This window comes from Hypanus sabinus, chromosome 1 (assembly GCF_030144855.1).
Source record: "Hypanus sabinus isolate sHypSab1 chromosome 1, sHypSab1.hap1, whole genome shotgun sequence".
Lineage (NCBI taxonomy): Eukaryota > Metazoa > Chordata > Chondrichthyes > Myliobatiformes > Dasyatidae > Hypanus > Hypanus sabinus.
The window spans coordinates 8,724,777-8,746,233 of record NC_082706.1 but is presented as its reverse complement, the minus strand read 5'-3'; the positions used below and the strand labels follow the sequence as shown (position 1 = coordinate 8,746,233).

Below are 21,457 nucleotides of genomic sequence, written 5' to 3'. Positions count from 1 at the left end.
CCATTCCCCATTCTGACCTTTCACTTCTTCCCATCCGTCTACAGATCCCCTCCTCAATGATTTCTCCTATAGTCCACTCTCCTCTCCTATCGGGTTCTTTCTTCTCCAGCCCTTAATCTTCCTTACCCACGTGGTCTCATCTAACGCCTTCCAGCTAGCCTCTTTCCCTTCATGTCACCTTTTTATTCAGGCATCTTCCCCTTTCCTCTTAAGTCCTGAAGAAAAGTCTCAGTCTGAAATGTTGACTGTTTACTCTTTTCCACGGATGCTGCCTGACCTGCTGAGTTCTCCAGCATTTTGTGTGTGTTGCTTTGGATTTCAGCATCTGCAGATCTTCTCATGTTTATAATACAACTCTCGTGACTGCAATAATGAAAAACCGTAACTTTTATGATAAAAAAAAAGCCAAACCTGTTGCTTGGTATGTTTTGCTTTGTGTTCTATGTTGGTCTGCTGAGCAAGGTGGGTGCTGAAATTTGGAGACGCTTGCATATCCTTGGTTGTAATGCAAAAGTTGTACGTATTTCACAGTATGTTTCAATGTACACGTGATAAATAAATCTGAATCTCTAAATTACACATTTGCCCAGATCTTCATTTCAGAATCAGGAGCAGGTTTAGTATCACCAGCATGTGGCATGAAATTAGTTTTGTAGATGTTTGAACTTTTGCATGTTAAAAGTTCTCTTTCATTTCCTCACCTGAAAACGTTATAGTTAAAATACCAAATACAAATAGGAAAATCCAAGACTGGTGGAGATTTGAGAAACAAAAAAAAATCATGGAACGTTGGACATTCACAACTGGTCAGACAGTATCAGGAATGTTACCGGGACAATTTTACAAATGTTACTAACTATATTAGCTAGATTGATTGACCAATTTGAATGTGGATGTTGGAAAACCATGTTGAGAAGCAGTCTTGTGCTATAATTGGTTGAATACTCTGTCTACACATCCTATGGAGAGGAGGTAGGGCGGGGGTTGGAGAAATATCATGAGTAGAAAGCAGGCAGCACAACCAGAAAACATATGGTGTTCAAGTTGATGTATTCTAGCGGAGATAAAAATGTTATTACAGTTCCTGTTAATGTCAGATTCATTAACATTATCCTAATGCAAAACCCTTAACCTCAAATTAGAGACACAGGGAAGTGTGGAACATATCAAATGAGAAGACTACATTAAGGCAGAAGCTATTTGTCTCAACAGTATATGCTGACAAGTATCCCTGTCAGTATGAATTAAACATTTAATTCAAAGAATATTTAACTAAACTAAAACTGCCCCTGGCTAAAATGTGTGGAGAAATGTAGATTTTGACTAAGTAGCCAGACAATAAATCATTACTGGCATCAGGATTTCAAAAGACAGGCAAAGTCGAAAGGGAAGGGAGTCAAATTCTGGTCATCTAAACCTGGGTCCTGTGCATAAAGAACAATTTGAACTACCAGTATTAGCAGCAGGATAAGCTACTGCTGAGAATAAGGTTCTCTCTCTCTCTCTCCCTCTGGAAGGATATGGTTTGAAGGATTGATACAAGAGCATCGCTTAAGGAAGCCAGTAAGTGTGGCTTATTGGCATGATCTCCCCCACACACCCCCCCCGTATCTGGTTACTTTTATTCCTCTCCGCACTTTGTGGTGCATTGGACAGCAAACTTGCTGTTTCTTTAGCATTTTGTCTGTTTTTTTTTAACAAGGCCAAGTTGCTAGCTTAATGCTCAGCCCAGCATGGATGGAAAGCATGCAAGGAGCCAGCCGGATTCGAACCTGCGACCACTCGCCTCAAAATCCTGTGCGGATGCCACTTCACCACCAGCTGGCTAAGTGTGGATTAGTAGCATATTCCACACCCCCCCCCCCCCATATCTGCTTGCTAAAACAATAACCACAGTAACACAAAATTGATTAATGTCCTCTATTCTACCTGAATAAACTAGGCAAAATTTCCCCAAGAGAGGATGAGAGAAGAGTGCTTGTGTGTCAATAGGTTATTGCGCACCTGAAAAATTTTCTCCTAATATAGCCCACTGACCTCTTCCTCTGGCAGAATTACTCCTTATGACCAACAACTGTACAGCAATATCACCACTTCATTCCTAGATGATAAAATCTTCATTTGAAAACACTTCCTTTGATCTGTTAATAGATTGGTTCTGAACTAAGGTTATTTAAACACCAAGCTGTGCAGCTGGAAATAACCTGCAGGCACAAAGAGATTCTGAAATCATTCAGCTTCACTGCATTTCCTTATAAGGCATGGGTTCCCCTGCAGCTTCCAGCTCCCACACTGCAGTCATTTTCTTGTGCAAAGATCTGCATTAACTGCTTTATCTGCGCAAATGTCAAATGTTCTTCCCTTTACATAAACAGTTCTGTGGCAGTTTCAGTCACGAGATGAGATCACTATAGCAAAGTTATATTTATCCACTCAAGAAATCTGCATTTTATTGAGGGAATGTTGAGATTGAGGGGATTGGCAATAAGAACTGCCTACTGCAGTCTATGGTGTTATACCAGTTGGAATGAATAGGCTAAGACTGAACACACCACCATTTTCTAGTAAGAATCAGATTTTACATCACCAGCATATGTGAGATAGCGTTCATGGACTCAATGTCCATTTTGGAATCGGATGGCAGAGGGGAAAAAGCTGATCCTGAATTGTTGAGTTTGTGCCTTCAGGCTTTTCCCTGATGGTAACAATGAGAAGAAGGCATGTCCTTAATGATGGAAGCTGCCTTTTTGAGGCACCACTCCTTGAAGATGTCCCGGATGCTACGGAGGCTAGTGCCCATGATGGAGCTGACTAATTTTACAGCTCTCTGCAGCTTACTTTGATCCTATGCAGTAGTCCCCCCACCCCCAAAGCAGACGGTGATGCAGCCAGCTAGAATGCTCTCATAATAGAAATCAGAATTTTTATTTGTGCAAATGTGAAATCGTGTACATGAGTGACTACAAATGAAAATCTGACAGCTTAATCAATGTCTTTGGATGGAAAACAATAGCTGTTTCACAGGAATGCTTGTGTATGAATAATTAAGTCTTCAAGAACAACAATACAGAAAGAGACAGGGAAAAGGATTCGAATATCTAATACATCAGCTGACTTACAGCTCTAGCCACCCAGGTTTAAGAATGATCTCAATGCAATCTCTTCTCCCTTTGATCACATTAGGTTTTCTCTGGTGATTTTATTTCCTTCCATATCCCACAGACTTGTGGATTAATGCTCAATTGGCCACTATAAATTGTCCCTGTAATGCAGGTGAATGGTAGAATCTGGGGCTGTGGATGGGAATGTGGGGAGGAAAAAAGGGCAAACCAATGGTGAATGCAGGTTGGAGATGCATCTCTATCAAAGACACACCTTCACTTGGCTAGTCTGCAGGTCACCCCTAGGCAAGGTGCATCACCTGCTTAGCCCCCCATTCGGGGTCACATGAAGCCATGGGAGCAGCTGGTGCATATACAAGTCCTGGTTATGCGACCACTGACACCAGGCAGACAATCTCTGAAGAGTATTGATAATGGCTGGGGTCACCCGTCTTGTAAAGACACTGCCCAGAAGCAGACAATGGCAAACCAATTCTGTAGAAAAATTTCCCAAGAACAATCATGGTCATATGACACGGCACATAATGATAATGATGAATGGGGAATGGGAGTGCTCTGTGAACCAACATTGACTCAGTTGACCACAATGGCCTCCTCCTTTTTAGAACAACATAAAATATATGAAGCATAAACCGACACCAGCTCAGATCGGCTGGTTTTCCACAAAGATGCCAAAACTAGGAGGAAGGCGAAGTAGTGCGGAAAGGTTACAAGCTTTAACTGGTAATGTCTGTAATATTTTTTCTTTCATTAATGTACTGTTGACTGCCCTCAGCTATCTGTTTGACTGCCAAGTCTGCATGTGCAGAAGGGGAGGCATGGTAGCATAATGGGTAGTATAATCATAAGACCATGGAATATAGGAACAGAATTAGGCCTTTTGGCCCATTGGTCTGCTCCACCATTTCATCATGACTGATCCATTCACCCTCTCAGCCCCATCTCCTACCTTCTCTCCGTATCCCTTCATGCTCCAACCAATCATGAATCTTTCAACCTCTGCCCTAAATATACATAAAGACTTAGCCTCCACTGCTGCCTGTGGCAAAGAATTCCACAGATTCACTATGCCATTACAGCACCAGCGAGCTGGGTTCAATCCTGTCACTGTCTGTCAGGAGTTGTACATTCTCCCCATGACTACATGGATTTCCTCCCACATTCCAAAGATGAATGGGTTAATTGGTCACAAGATGTAATTTGGCAGTGCAGGCTCATTGGGCTGGAGGAGCTTGTTACCATGTGTATCTATAATTTTAAATTTTTAAAAAAATCCCCTTCCAACTATTCTAAGTCTTCACCTTAATGTCTTCAGTACAGTTGAGAAAGAAGTGTTGTTTTCCATCATGTCAGCTAACATTAATTAAAAGTTTATTTTGCTGAAGTTCTGAAGCTATAAAGGTATCTTGTCCCCAAATTAACTTTCTTTTGTGTGCTTGCGACCACCAGCGAGTTTACATGGAGTAGAAAGATGGCTTCCAATAAAGTAGTTAATTGAGAACTCAGATACTTAGAGGAAAGTTAGTTTTTTCTTGCTTGGCTTGGTGTGGTTTTCTGTCACTACAGCACATCCCTTCAAGGTTTGAAATGTTGTGCATTCAGAGATACTCTTCCAAACACTATTGTTGTAACACACGGTTAGTTGAATTACTGTCACTTTCCTGTCAGTTTGAACCAGTCTGGCTATTCTCCTCTGAACTCACTCATTAACAAGGTGTTTTCACCCACAGAACTGGCACTCACTGGACTTTTTTTCTTGCTTTTTTTGCCCCATTCTCTGTAAACTCTTGTGATTGTTATGAGTGAAAATCCCAGATGATCAGCAGTTTCTGAGATACTCAAACCATCCCGTCTAGCACCAACAATCGTTCCATAGTCAAAGTCACTTAGATCACATTTCTTCCCCATTTCGATGTCTGGTCTAAATAACAACTGAACCTCTTGACCATGTCTGTATACTATTATGCAATGAGTTACTGCTACATGATTGGATGATTAGATACAGTATTTGCATTAACAAGTAGTTGTACATGTGTATCTAATAATATGGCCACTGATATACATTCTGTTCTTGGCACATTATCATTATTCAGAGAAAGGCTTGTTCGCCTGCTATCTGAGATCCTCAAATCCAGACATGGGCTCACATCTGCAACTGTGAGAGGATCCTCTAGTTTTCTCCCATCTTGCATTACCAATCCAGATCACTGGTATGGGAGCAGCCGAGCATCAGACTGCGAGAACGGCTGAGAGGATCATAGGGGTCTCCCTACCATCTACTGGGGAGATTTATCAGGAGCGCTGCATACGCAGGGTCCTTAGTATTATTAAGGATCCCACCCATCCATTCAGCATCCTCTTCGACTTTCTACCATCAGGCAGGAGACTCCGATGCATAAAGATAAGAGCGGTCAGGATGGGAAACAGTTTCTTCCCTCAGGCCATTAGGCTTCTTAACTCCCTGCTGCACCGCATTCTACATGACAATGGTTAACCTTTTTTAAAAAATTTAATTTATGTTCCTTAGCTCGTTATGTTTGTACGTCATTTGTGGATTTTATCTTTATAAGTTATCGTGTGTTATGCTGTGCTTTACGTGCTGGCTTAGAGGAATGTTATCTTGGTCCCTATATACATTATATGTGTGTGTGTATACAGTTAAATGATAATAAACTGGAATTGACTTGACTCATTCGTCCTCATGCCTGCTCAAGGGAGGACTAAAAGATGTCCATTATCTTGTCCCTGGCTCACATCTCAGATATGAAGAGAAGGTTCCTTTTGGTCACAATTCAAGCTTGGCCAAGATGCTGCAATCTTCTAGAGCCAATGTTCTCAATATCTCAGTGCTAACTCTTACTGAACAAGCTTTCAACTGCCAAGTGCCTTGGATTACTAGTCAATGCTAGTGGCCCTATATAATGGTTGTTTAGGTAGTAGAAATTCACCCTTACTGAATTCACAAATCACCAACCAAAATTTTGAAGATATGGTGCTAAGGATCATTCTGGAGTTATGACATTATGGATAGCATAACCAATCATCAGGAAATAAAACCTGAACGTAATTTAACTTCCAATTTATACTTGGTAGCTAGTGAAAAACAATTATTGGGTGTGGGACATTCTGATTCTGTCCCATTGAAATACAATATTGAAGCTGTACAAGACGCTAATGAGGCCTAATTTGGAGTATTGTGTGCAGCTTTGGTCATCTACTTACGAGAAATATGTCAATAAAATTGAAAGAGTGCAGAGAAAAATTTGTCAGGACTCAAGAACCTGGATTATAGGGAAAAGTAGAATAGGCTAGGACTTTATTCCCTGAGCAAGGAAGAATGAGGGGAGATTTGTCAGAAGTATACAAAATTATGAGTATACACAGGTTAAATACAAGTTTTCCACCAAGGTTGGGTGAGACTAGAAGTAGAGGTCATGGGTTAAGGGTGAAAGGTAAAATGGTTAAGGGGAACTTCTTCACTCAGAAAATGGTGAGAGTGTGGAACGGACTGCCAGCATAAGAGGAGCATGCAGGCTTCCTTTCAGCATTTAAGAGAAATTTGGTTGGGAGGTGTATGGAGGGCTATGGTCTGGGTGCAGGTCGATGGGATTAATACACTAAATGGGCCAGAAGACAAATTTCTGTGCTGTAATGTTCTATGTAGAGGAAGACAATAGATGAATGTTCCTCTTGATAGCATATTGTTAAAGCTGCATCCTTACAACTTAAGGCACAGTTCAGAACAGATCTGTTTTCTCATGTCTGTTGTATATTCATGGGGCTGTCATTCATCACTGTAACAAAAGGGGGGTATTTTGGGTCTCGAGGCTTTTGGAACACACACCAGTATTGAATATTCAAAGACATTCTGCTAGTTGGGATGTGCTATCATATCTAATTCTGTAAATTAACTTGGAACTATATTCCAAATGTTAAAATAGGTGATCACAACACAAACAGTAGTTAATTGTGTATTATCTTTGTGTTGAAATATAAAAACATCATTGTCAGGAGAGGGAGATTCTCTTGGATTTTCCTGGACTTTTTCCTAGAGGTTTTCTGTGTGAATAGAGTTCCGTATTTTTCCCAGTTATAGTTGCCATGGGATAAAATCACTGTTCCCAGAATTTATGTAAAAAATAAAAGAGCACAATTGACTTGCTTTCTTGATGCATATACAGATGTGACTTCACATTTCAGAAAATGACAACATGGTTGTTTTCTAGGATTGCAAACTCTTGACTTGATAGTCATAATATTGGCAAAACTAGCAGGGATTTCCAGTCAACAACAAATATGTTTTCAAGACTTTGACACATTTTAAATGATTCTATTGATAGTGAGAGAGCTTGTCAAACAGTACAGCAGGATATAGATCAGGTAAAATGAGAGCGAAAAAAAAATGGCAGATGGAGCTTAAATCTGGACAAGTGCAAGGTGCTGTGCTTTGGGAAGTCATATATAAAAATATACAGTAACTGTCAGGACCTTGGGAGCCATTATGTTCAGATAGTGTAGGACTATAGTTCTCTGAAAGTGGCAACACAGGAAGATATGGAAGCAAAGAAAAGACCCCACTAGTTGGGGTGGAGTGTTTATAAAAGACTGGAAAACATGTTGCAGTTTTGGTTTGGCTGCATTTGTAGTTTTGTGTGCAATTCTTGTCACCACATTACAGGAAGGATGTGGCACAGAGTTTCACCAAGATGTTGCCTGGACAGAGAGCATCAGACCTCAGGCACAAGGAAAGATTGGACAAGCTTACATAGCTTCCTCTGGAGCATCAGAGGCCAGGGGGGAAGGGGGGCACAACCTGATGGAGGTGTATAAAATTCTGAGTGGTGCAGATGGGGTAGATAGGACCATTTTCACTCTAAGGAAAAAAGAGAAATACTAGAGGCCATAAATTTAAGGTGAAAGGTGGAAAGGGGTGGGGGGATTTTAAAGGAGATTCACTAAATAAGACATTTTGTTTTTAAAACCATAGTAGTAGGTGTCTGGAATGCACTGCCAGGAGAATGCTGGAATCAAACATGATAACAACATTTAAGAGGCACATGAACAGACAGGGAATGGGGGTGGGTGGGGGGAATGTAGATGTAGAGCAGGGGTTGCCAACTATTTTGAGCCATGGACCCCTACTATTAACTGAGGGGTCCATGGACCCCAGGTTGGGAACCCCTGATGTAGAGACAGACATGCAGTTTAAACTAGCATCACAGTTAGCATAGACAATGAGTGAAAATGCTTTTCCTGGAATGTTCTGTTTTCTTCAGCCAGAAAGTTTCAAAGTTGCCTGAAGTTCAGCACACTAGCAGGCTGCACTGACAATGCCATTATGAAATTAACAAGATCAGCATCAGTTTAGATCAAGGGTTCCCAAACCATTTTTGTCATGGGCTCCTACCAATAACAGAGGGTTCCATGGACCCCAGGTTGGGAACACTTGGTTTAGATGAATGAGAGGGGATCTTATTGAAACCTATCAAATATTGATAGAGTTGATGTGGAGTAAATGTTTCCTGTAGTGGGGGAGTCTAGGACCAGAGGGCACAGCCTCAGAGTACAGGTACATCCCTTTAGAAAAGAGATGAGGAGGAAATTCTTTTGTCAGAAGAGTGGTAAATATGTGGAATTAACTGGTCCAGTCAGCTGTGGAGGCCAAATCATTGGGTGTATTTAAAGCAGAGGTTGACAGGTTCTTGAGTGGTAAAGGTGTCAGAGGTTATGAGGAGAAGGCAGGAGAATGGGTAAATACACAAAAAAGTGCTGGAGGAACTCAGCAGGCCAGGCAGCATCTATGGCAAAGAGTACAGTCAACATTTCAAGCCAAATCCCTTTGGCAGGACTGGAGCAAAAAGACTGGAGTAGAATTATAAGATGGCAGGAGGGGAAAGAGAAACACAGGGTGATAGGCGAAACCTGGAGGGGGAGGGATGAAGTAAAGTGCTGGGAATTGGTGAAAGAGACAGAAGACCATGGAAGAAAGAAAAAGGGGGAGGAACACCAAAGGGGGGCAATGGGCAGGCAAAGAGATAAGGTGAGAGAGGGAAAAGAGGATGGGAAATGGTGAAGGTGGGGTGGGGGGTGTATTACCGTAAGTTTGAGAAATTGAGATGTTCATGGAACAAGGTTGGAGGCTACCCAAATAGAATACAAGGTGTTCCTCCAACCTAAGTGTGGCCTTATCCCGACAGTGGAGGAAGCCATGGATGGACAGATCAGAATGGGAATAGGAAGAAGAATTAAAAAGGATGGCCACTGAGTGATCCCACTTTTTCTGGCAGATGGAGTGTAGGTGCTTATCGAAGCAGTCTTCCAATCTATGTCGGGTCTCACCAATATACAAGAGGACACACAGGGAGCACTGGATGCAGTATATAATCCCAACAGGCTCACAAATGAAGTGTCACCTCACCTGGAATTACAGTTTAGGGCCCTGAATGGTAGTGAGGAAAGAGGTGTAGGGGCAGGTGTAGCACTTGTTCAGCTTGCAAGGGTAAGTGCCAGGAGGGTGATCAGTGGGATGGACGAATGGACAAGGGAGTTGCGTAGGGAGCGATCCCAGCGGAAAGCAGAAAGTGGGGAGGAGGAAAAGACGTACTTGGTGATGGGATTCCGTTGGAGATGGTAGAAGCATCGGAGAATTATGCGCTGGACGTGGAGTCTAGTGGGGTGGTAAGTGAGGACAAGAGGAACCCTATCCCTTGAGGCTGGGGTAAGAGCAGACATGCATGAAAAAGAAGAGATACAGAGGAGGGCAGCGCCCTCAGTTGGGTTGTGGGGAATAATAAATCAGCCACAATAGAATGGCAGAGCAGACTCAATGAGCTGAATGGCCTAATGCTACTCCTAAGTCTTACGGTCTGATGATCTTAACCCAAAATATTTGCATATGATATAAGAAAGTACAATGAGCATTTCTGCTAGTGAAAATATTAGAATGGATGTACAAAATATTTTCTAACTTGTTAATTTAAAACTTGTTCTTCGATAGGTTCAATCAATTTGAGATCTCTCCAATAGCTTAGAAAAGAATAGATTTATTTGTCACATGTACGTTGAAATAAGCAGTGAAATGCTTGCTTGCATCAAATCACATCAGTGAGTTGAAGTACGACTTACAGCCGCCCTCAAAGTAATGAAGCAATATTATGAAAGATGGTCTCTGAACCCAAATCCATCAAAAATTCAAGTGTGTGCATTCCACCTGAGGGATCGAGAAGCAGCTTGAAAAATCAAGATCTTTTGGTGTGAGAAGGAGCTCGAACACCATCCGACTCCAATTTACCTGGGCGTGACACTGGATAGGATGCTCTCATTTGCCACCCACTTCCAAAGACTCTGAGGGAAAGTTGGTGCTCGCAATTCTGCCTTGAAAAAATTAGCAGGCACGAAATGGGGAGCTAATTCTCACACACTTAGATCAACTGCCCTAGCACTCTGCTATGCACCTGCAGAATACTGTGCACCTGTGTGGAGCAGATCAGCCCATGCGAAGAAAATAGACCCACTGCTTAACAAAGTCAGCTGAATAATCACGGGCCCCACACCCACTAACATCATTTACAGACTTTCAGGCATTGCTCTTCCAGAGATCTGAAGACACACCACAACAGATATTGAAAAAGGTAAACAGAACCCGGATCCACAACACCCACAACATCGTCATATGCCAATTCCCAACTGCCTAAAATCGAGGAAAAGCTTTGCTACAGTGGAGGAACTACCATGCGGAACATTTCCCCCCCCCCCCCCCCAAACATACAGGATTGACCTCTGGCAACAAACAGAAGCCAGAACCCCACCAAACAATACAGTGCAAGACCCCACAGAAATGTTGCCAGACTGGACATTGCTTGACAGACGGAAGGGGTACACTCTCAACAGAGCGAGAGCGGGAGTTTGTAGGACGGGAGACAATATGGTGAAGTGGGGTTTAAAGACCAGCGAATCCTGTGAGTGTGGCAAAAGGGTGAAGAACATTGAACGCGTTCTGTGCAACTCACCTGATTTAGCTGACACTGATCTGCTCAACATCAACCAAACAACACTAGAGTGGCTGGCTGTCTGGTGTGACAAGCTATGAAATGAAGTGAGGATTCTGCTGGGGGCTCCACGCAACTGCTGCCACATCCCATGCCAACACAGCATGCCCACAACTTACTAACACTATCTATACATCATTGGACTGTGGGAGGAATCCCTCTTCTCATTGCTACCTTTGGGAAAGAGGTACAGAAGACTGAAGGCATACACTCAACAAATTTAGTTTTCCCTCTGCCATCGGATTTCTAAATGGACATTGAACCTGTGAACACTACCTCACTACTTTTTTTTGCCTATTTATTTAATTTAATATAATTTATATTTATTTATGTAAATCAAGTTTTTAAAAAAATCATGTGTTGCAATGAACTGCTGCCAAAAAGTTAACAAACTTCATGACATATTAAGCCTGTATTAAGCTTGATTCTGAAGTATCTAAAAACTTTTGAAGTTTACCTCTTGGCAGTTCAGGTGAAGAAGGGTTACATATCACACCTTTGTGAATTTCTGAGCAAACCCAAATTTGAGTGCCCAAATCTTATTTTTTTGTTTTGCTGCGGTGAAAGTAAGTCCCAAGGGAATGTGATGGGGGAAAAATCATGCAATAATTTGTTAGGTTGGGACCAAGAGGAACTCTGAATATAAATGTGTTTTTTTTACACTTGCGATCAGGGTCCAACACTGTCGGCATGCTGCTAATCATGGAGTTCAGAAACCTGCAAGATTCCTCACAACATCTGGCTGCCACTTGAAAAGTAAAATACTTGACAGACTGCCAAATGACTGCAGTGCAGGAGGTGTTTATCAAACCATCTCATAGTGACAGTCTCCAGAAAGTGAACGTGATTTTTACAGCTTCTGACAGGGAAATAAGACTAAAGGAAATTGCTTCAGGAACTGGCTCTGACTCATGAGCTAAACCGCTTCTTCCTGGGACATAATAAAACTATGGATAAAATAATAATGGAGAAATATGACCAGATGATGTATCCACCAAGTGAAGTCAGCCTTTCCAGTCCACCCCTTTATCAATTTTTATTCCCTGCTTTGTCTTAATTACACCTTCCTTTCCTGAGATTCAAGCAGCATCAATTTCTTCAGTGAAGACAATAAGTATGGGCTTAGTACTTGGACTTTGCCCTCTGTATCCGAGTAGGGTTTCTTTTTGCAGTCTCTGGTCAACTTCATCCATATCCTGTTCAGGGTGATACAATACTTTGAGGCTTCCTTTTGTTATCTTTTCACATGCTCACTCTTTATCTCTCCTGAAGCCATTCCTACAGGTCTGATCAAAAAGCTCCAAAAGTTGGGTCTCTGTACAGATCGGAAATAACTTCTCCACATCACTGATAATCAGCACTGGCACACCTCCCTACACCCACAACTGTGTGGCAAGGCACAGCTCAAATGCTGTCTACAAATTAAACTTACGGCAACTATTGTTGGTAGAATCTCAGATGGTGATGAAAAAGCATACAGGAGCAAGATACATCAGTTAGTTGAGTGGTGTCACAGCCACAACTTTGCACTCAACATCAGTAAGACCAAACAATCGACTGTGAATAACAGAAAGGATAAAAGGGAATACACACTGGAAATCCTGAGTAACACATACAGAATACTGGAGGAACCCAGCAGGTGAGGCAGCACATACGGAAAAATAGGATTTCCTGCTGTCCAACCATTTTAATTCCAATCCCCATTTCCATTCTGACATCCCAGTCCATGGCCTCTCGACTGAGCACACTCTCAGGTTGGAGGTACATTGCTTCATATCCCATCAGGCTAGACTTCAACCTGATTGCATGAACATTGATCTCTCTAACTTCCAGTAGCTTTCCCACCCACTGCAACCCCCCCCCCCAGCTCCCACTCATCTCATCTTCCATTCTTCACTATTCCTCTTCTCTTATCCTCACTTGCCTATTACCCCTCCTCCTTCCCCTTCTCCCGTGATCCACTCTCCAATCAGATTCCTTCTACTTCAGCCCTTTACCTTTTCATATCACTTCCCCTTCCCCTACCTTATTCTGGCTTCTACCCCCTTCCTTTCTAGTTCTGATGAAGGATCTTGGCCTGAAACATCAACTATTTATTCCCCTCCATTGATGTTGTCTGACCTACTAAGCTCCTCTAACATTTTGTGTGTGTTCGTCTAATTTTCATGTGTGTTATCATCTGCCATAATTCTATATATATGCTCTATTTTACCATCTTTGGTCACCCATAAAGCTCTGGTTTTAATTCCATAATCCACTCCTTCATGGAGACATACTTTGACTTAGCTAACTAGGTTTGTTTTCATCCCAGTAAAAGTGGTCCATCTCTAATTGACTCTTTTTACCTTGGTGTGTTCCAAATCAATTTGCATAGCTATTGTAGACCTTAACATGTTATGATTATCATTTCTTAGATGTTCCATATTGATATTTATTCCATTTAGCCTGGCTCAACTCCCAGGCTAGTTTCCAGTTGAGCAAAAAGAAATACCACAAAGAAGTTCTCCTTTAAAACATTTTATATTTCAAAAGCTCTCCTCCCCCTACCTTTCTGGTTTCTTCCAGCTTTCTTTCCAATCCTGATGGAGGAGCTTGGCTCCAAACTTTGACTTACTCCTCTCCATAGATGCTGCCTGGTTGCTGAGTTCCTCCAGCATTTTGTATGTGTTTTTCTCTCTTTCCGTTTCTCACTCTAATGAAGTCCCCATTACTGCTATTCTGCAGCTTTTTCACATCCATACATTTCCCCTTCCAATTTACCCCTCTATATTCTACCTACTGGAAATAACTCAGAACATGTGTAGCTTGGGTTGGGTTGAGTTGTTCTCTGATCTTGATTATCGATTTGCAAATGTTTCATCATACGAGGAGACATCATCAGTACACTGTTAATGAAATTTTTGCAAATGGATTGCCAAGATTGGAGAACTCAACCTAAACATTCTACTGACTAGTTGTCCAGCTGTTGACCATCCCAGCAATGCAATTATATCTCTGTGGTTTCTTCATCACAGGTAGCTCTTCCATTACTGTTGCAGACACTCTCACCTTGCTGCATGGCAATATTATTCTAGATTGCCACTTCCCTCCTTCCTTCCCTTCTCTACCCAACTGATGATATCAATAAATATTTATACAAATATAATCAGAGTATTTTGAACTTATTCCTGCCTTATTTTGAAGCCAAGTCTGTAACTGCATTTCCAGGTTAACTACACCTACAGCTCACTGATCCCAGTTTAATATGCTTCTTGTATTTATAGATGCAAATTTGCATTATATTCATTAACTGGTTCTGCATCAAAAATTTCTATTAATTGTTCCGACTCCATTTATTGCTCCCAATTCTTTCTGTTCGTCTCATTTTTCTGGACCCAGCACCAAAGCAGTTTAAGCGAACAATTCTGCAAGAGCATTAGTTCCAGCTCCAGTGATGCACAGTCTGTACAGACTCTCAGAACTGCCCACAACGTCAGAGGCCCAGCCTTCTGTACCATCCAGTAGACACTCAATTCTATCTGCACCTCATCCACCTCCATCTACCATCCACCATCTCCCAACTCTATGATCCTCAGACTCGTCTCCCTTTCTCTTTACACTGGCCACCCGCCCTCAGTCCTGATGCAGGGTTCAAACTATTCCATTCCCCCCCCCCCAATACAAATGTTACCCAACCTGCTGAATCCTCCAGCAGATTGTTAATTTCTCCTGTGCTACCCTTCCAGCCACTCACCTTCACCTGCACTATCCTACATCTGACAAGAGTGTGGAAATTATACTCTTCAACTCCTGCTTCTTGGACTCTTCCCTAAAATTCTACATAGCTTCATCCCTTTATCCACCCCCATCATTGGTTCACATATGGACCACAACCTCAGGGTGTTCAAATTCTCCTCCTAAGTGTTTGTAACACCCCAGCATCAAAGAGATAGTGTACCTTTGTATCACAGAAATACCCAGCTACTCCCAATTAGAATCTAAACCTATTGACTTTTCTCAGGAAGCTAGCCATGATTACTGCTATGTTGTTGGTCTGGTTACAGTCAGAGGGAGATCATCTCTTCCCCATCAGTACTCATGTCCAAAAACTGATGAGAAAGAGCAAGGTGCCCTGGACTCCTGAACCACCAGCATGCTTGGCAGTCATCCCTGTCTGCTATCTTCTGAAAATGGCTTCAGCCCAATCCATCGATTCTTTATTCCTTTCCATAGATGTTCCCTGACTTGCTGAGTTTCTCCAACATTCTGTGTTTCTCCTGAAACAGGCTACCCACAAAACACTTAGCTTCATGCTTCTACAGATATGAATCTGGAGGTGGGGTGAAGTCAAGATGGCGTTAAACAGCGACTCCTTTGCTTGCATCTTCAGAAACAGCTCTATTTCTATCTTTGATATCTCCTTTTTCCCTTTTCAAGGTTTTTTGAAGACCCTGACCTGGAGTTACAGTCTGACTTCTGTTCTTTGTAGGAATGGGATCCACTCTCAGGGACTCACGACCGGCCGCATTTTGATATACCAAAGACACAGCCTGGAAGAATAGTGCGCCTTCAGGGTTCCAGATTTTTGTGGCTTTGAGGATGTGCAGATTCTAGGCCAGTACCCCTGACTGAAGTGTTGCGGAAGAACACGGAACGTAGGGAGCAGCAGGCTAGCTGCCGGGAGTTGTGTGTCCGGAAAGCTGCACCTTTTCTTGGTGCCAATTCTCTGGGTGAAGACCTTGGAAAAAGCGACGCAACAGACTTTTAACATCGTAAATCAGCAAGCTATTATTATGTCTCCCCTCTCGCTGTGAAATGGGGACACCCTTTTTTCCCTCATTGGGGGGGGGGGAAGAGAGAGAGAGAGCGAGCCTGTGGTATGTCAAATGACCAGGTGAACAAGTAGTCTTTGGGGTACTGCAAGCCTGTGTATTTATTGATGCTTTGCTGCACACTTGAGTGCTCGGTGGAAGGTGCTGATGCTTTTTTGCTGGTAGGGGTGGAGGGGATCGCTGCCTTGCTGCTGCTTGTGGGAGGGGGAGCTGGGGGGGGGCTTTGGGGTTCTAACGTTTTAACTGTCATTCATTCTTCGGCGCACTCCTCTGTTTTTGTGGATGTTTGCAAAGAAAAAGAATTTCAAGATGTATATGGTATACATTTCTCTGACATTTAATGTACCTATTAAAACATCACCCATGTACAAGCAGCAAAGTGTAGAGAACCAGTTCCTCCAGGTGAAGACACTCGCATCCATCCTGAACACCAGAAGCATTATTCCTGCTGCTGCCTACAAGGTATTTGTATGTTCTCCCCATAACTGCATGGATTTCCTCCAGGTGCTCTGGTTTCCTCCCACATACTGAAGATATACCAGCTGGTAGGTTAAATCGTCATTGTAAATTGTGCTGTGATTAAGCGAGGTGGTGCGGCAGGAAGGGATGGAAGGGCTTATTCCGCGCTGCATCTCAATAAATAAAAAAATAACTCCCAACGTGCCACAGGATGTGCAGAACCTGGGCCCAAAGTGCCCTGCTATGCTTTTATATTGGACTAATTCAGTCGATACAAAAGAAAATCTGGAGCAAATAAGTAAAGAGTCAGAAGATTACAACACAGAGAAAAGCCCTCAGCCCAAGCCAGGCTGGTCCCATCTACCTGCACTGGGGCTAAACCCCTCTCATCCACGTACCTCATGACAGCGTAGCCATTAGCACCACACTTTACAGCACCAGCAATTGGAAGATTGGGGTTCAATTCCCACTGCTGTCTGTACATCCCCCTGGGTGCTCTGGTTTCCTCACAGATTCCAAGGACGTATGGTTAGGGTTAGTGAGGTTTGGGCATGTTTCAAGTTTCAAGAGTTCATTTATCATGCATACCATAGAAACATAAAAAATGTATTGTTTCCATTAACAACACACCCATGTACGTGCTGAGGACAGCCCACAAGTCTTGCCATATATTCCATACACCCTGTATAGATGTCACTGTTCACGCAAGTGAAGTGCCCCTCAGGCACCTTGAGATGTAGGTAAAGGGGGAACTGTATGTGCACGAAGATGAGCTGGCTGGAACTAGGGAACTGGAAACTGTGAAAGAGACGGTGGGGGGCATCAAAGGAGTCACAAAAGGAGATAGGGAAGAATTGAACAAGCAAAGAAAGAATAATCAAGGCAGGACAGTCCTGCTTGTGAATGTTGGAAGCCACTAGAAGGAGTTGGGATGGGGGTGAAAGAGGGGATAGGATGGGATATATATAGTGAGGGTGTGGGGGCAAGAACTCTCCAACATGTCAGTGTCAGTCTGAGGGCAGTACTGGAGAGAGGCAGTGCATGTAAAACATGGACAGAAGTAGCATTTCTACTCTATAAAACACTATCATGCAATCTATGCTCCACAACACAATTTCTAATCTGTTTTGTCCAGCTGGACTCACTAGACAATAACTAGAAACTGCTATCTTTTTTGTAATAAAAGAGGTATTGAAAATATTCTAACCACTATCTGAAAATGATCCAATTCTAAACTCTTGCTTGTTCTTGACCAATTACACAGCAGCATGAATTGTCCCAACCTTCTGTATGGTACTCCTGTAACATACATCATATTTCTACTGTTAACTGCAAATTTACTCCAGTGCTTCAATTTTAAAACTATCAACACATCTTGTGATTTTGTATAGTAGAGGGAACACCTTGAAAAGTGTATGTACACAACGCTGGAAGAACGTTTCAAGATCAGCCCAAAACGTTGGCTAATCTTTTCTCACGGATGCTGCCTGACCTGCTGAGTTCTTCCAGCGTTGTGTATGTATTCTTTGATCCACAGCATCTGCAGTTGTATTTTTGTATCTTGAAAAGTGTACTCACCACCAGTGTTAACTGTGGAGCAAAACTCCCAAACATTAGCCTTGTTGTTTCACAGATAAAAACTCCTCTGGTGAAGAGTATTGCATGGAAGGATACTGAGGACGAGAGATATTAAGGCCAGTATGGTGAGGATAACCCTGATGTGGCCTGTCCAGTGATCTAGAAGTGATACCGCAACCTTATACGTCAGGATGCAGTGTAGGCAGACAAAGACCATGCCCGCCGGAAAGGCCACTCCTGCACCGATATAATGTAGGCTTTTAGCATGGTCAACCTGAAGACAAAGGAATATAACTTTTTAGAGACAATCAAATTAACTTTTTTACTCTAATGTTGCAAATATTTTATCAACTAAACAGAATCTATAGGGCTTCTGAGAAGCAAGAGCTCTGGAACATGTCCAGCATTATATATTAGAAGACACAAATAAAGATCAGGCCTACAGGGTAAATGTCGGAGCACACCCGATCTCTAAAGTGTGCACTGCAGTAAGGAGCCACCACCTTTAGGTGAATGAGCTGCACACAATATGTATAGTGGAGAGTGCATCAGAGCCCATCGTGGAAACACCAATGCTTTTAAAGAGAAAATCCTACAAAAGGAAGTGGATTTTACCCACTACATCACAGGTAAAGCCCTCCCAACTATCGAGCACATCTACATGAAACACTGTCAAGGGAAAGCAGCATCCATCATCAGAGATCTTCACCACCCAGGCCATGCTCTCTTCTCACTGCTGCCATCAGGTAGAAGGTACAAGGGCCTCAGGACTCGCACCACCAAGTTCAAGAACAGTTACTACCCCTCAATCATCAGGCACCCAAAAAAAAACTACACTTGCTTGCCCATCCACTGAGAAGTTCTCACAACCAAAGATCTCACTTTAAGGACTCTATCTTGCTATCTGATGTTTTCATTATTTATTGCCATTTATTTATATTTGCATTTGCACAGTTTGTTGTTTTCCGCACTCTGATTGATCTTTCATTGATCCTGTTATAGTTACTATTCTATAGATTTACTGAGTATACCCACAAGAAAATGAATCTCAGGGTTGTATGTGGTGGCATATATGTACTTTGATAATAAAATTTACTTTGAACTTTGTAGGCACTGACTAGCACTGAAGAGAATTGCAACTACCCGATGATTTAACCACTGAATACACACATTTTTACCTAAGTGGTGCAATTAGTAGGGCTGCTCCCTCACAGTCTAGCATTTCTGTTCAACCTTGACTCCTGGTACTGTCCCTGTGGAGGTTGTAAGTTTTCTTGTGAACTCTGGGGTGTTCTAGTTTCCTCCTTTAAAAGCCCCACAGGCTGGTGGGCTAACTGGCTATTTTAAATTGTGCTAGTGTGTAGGTGAGTTGTAGTATCCGGGGTGGGGGGAGGGAGTTTAAGGGAATGGGATGATGATAATATTGGATTTGCTGGCATGCTTCATTGCTGAGACTCATCACTACATAGTTGCAAGATAGCAATTGAACACCACAACCTGAGCAGATCTATCCTCCCAAATCAGATCGGCCTCGCTCAAATGCAACAGAACCATATTCAAGATCAACTCACAGCCTCTCACATTATGTACTTCACTTGTCTGCTCATTGGCCTCAGGAAACTATCTTTCCCTCTCAACATGACTGATCTTAAGCTCTCTGGGTCTGATAAATGATACTTCAGTTCAGTACGTTTAAATAAAACATTGAAAAATTTTTAAGAAGGCACCTGTGCAAAGAGAAATGTGAGTTGAGTACCCCTTATTCAAAATACACAGGGCCAGATTTTTTTTGTATTTTGCAATATATAATGAGATAGCTTGGGATTGCCATCATTTCCAACTCTGAATCTGTGTGCTACGGGTAAGCAGTCTTTGTCTTACACCTGTTCATCACACATATGCACTAAATTATTACGTACTGTTAGTATAATGAAAATATAATGTGTGCAGGATAACAAAAATAGCACGGCAAAAACAGCTGTTGAACAACGGCAGGCTAGCAGCCTCCACCCCAGGAAGGGAGCTTTGAGGAAGGAGGGGAGGGATAAGGATTGAGGGTGGTGTTTGGGCTGGGGGTGAGGCATGGCAAGACATGGTAGGAATATGGAGGCTCCAGGGCCCGGAGGTGGGCTGTAAAGAAACATTGTCTGTTTCTGTATCCAGAGATGCTGCCTGGTCTGCCGAGGATCCCTAACAGTTTTAACCTTCCTGCATCTGCAGTTTTTTTTTAATACCATGCTGAATTAGAGAAAGCAGCAATTTGCCAGTACTAGATAGTACTAGATAGTACTTTCGGAGCCCAGCACTGTGATTAGGAAGAAGACAAGCAGCTGCTGCATCTCCTGCATCACAAAGGAAGTTGAGTGAATTAAAACAGTGAGCCAGAACATCTCCAAGGAGATGGTTGTTTTGAAATACTGAAAGGAACAGAAGGACAGCTGCATCTGGTGGGGATATCATGCCTGCTGGTGAAACTGCAGAGTATGGAGATTGGTAGGGTGGCAAGTACAGACAATGAGAATCCTTTTCTGGTTTCAGAATGTCGAAGTTGAACAAAGGTGATTGAATGCAATGTCATAACAGAGAGGAATTCACACTCAAGGAAAAAGTACGACATACTGGAAACTCTGCTAGAGGAATCCATCATGACAAGATACAACCAAATGGAAGAGCTGGAATAATGGAACAGACCATAAAACAAGAAGCAAATCAAACACAAGTGACTCCTGTGAAATCTTGAATAACAAGATGCTGGAGGAGCTTGGCATGTATGGAGGGGAATAAACAGTCAATTTTTCAAGCAGAGACCTTTCATCATCAGAACTGGAAAGGAAGGGGGCAGAAGCCAGAATAAGGTGGTTGGGGAGGTGGGGGGGGGGGGGGGAGAAAGGAGCACAAGCTGGCAGGAGAGGCCAGGTGACAGGAAAGGTGGGTGGATACTGATGAAGTAAGAAACTGGAGGGGTTATGTGGAAAAGGTGGGGGCTGAAGAAGGGGCAATTTGATAGGAGAGTGCATTGAATATGGAAGAAAGAAGGAGGAGAACCAGAGGGAGGTGATGGGCAAGTGAGAAAAAAAAGGGTAACAAGGCAACTAAAATGGGGAACAGAAAAAGGGGGAGGGGGAGTGATTACTGATAGCTAGAAAAATTGATGTTCATGTCATCAGGTTGGGAGCTACCCAGACACAGAATAAGAGGTGTTGTTCCTCCAACTCGAGTTTGACCTCATCATTGCAGTAGAGGCAGCCATGGACAGATGCGTTAAAATGGGAATATGAAGGCATACTGAAATGGGCACAGCTACCAGATCCTGCCTTTTGCAGGGGACAGAGTGAAGGTTCTTGACAAAGCAGTCCCTAATCTGCATCGGGTCTCATTGGCGTAGAGGAGGGAGCACCGGGTACAGTAGGTGAAGCAACAGACTTACAGGTGAAGTGTT

The 21,457-nt window shown here is 42.6% G+C and overlaps 1 protein-coding gene across 2 annotated transcripts in view; it reads right to left on the bottom strand.

Moving 5' to 3' along the window:
- Window positions 1-21,457, bottom strand: part of LOC132391141 (transmembrane protein 150A-like) — a 55,153-nt gene that overhangs the window by 8,644 nt on the left and 25,052 nt on the right. For both annotated transcript variants that reach the window (XM_059963970.1, XM_059963964.1), the window contains exon 6: window positions 18,115-18,292. In XM_059963970.1, coding sequence (XP_059819953.1) covers window positions 18,115-18,292 — 178 coding nt within the window. The remainder of the gene's footprint in view (window positions 1-18,114; window positions 18,293-21,457) is intronic.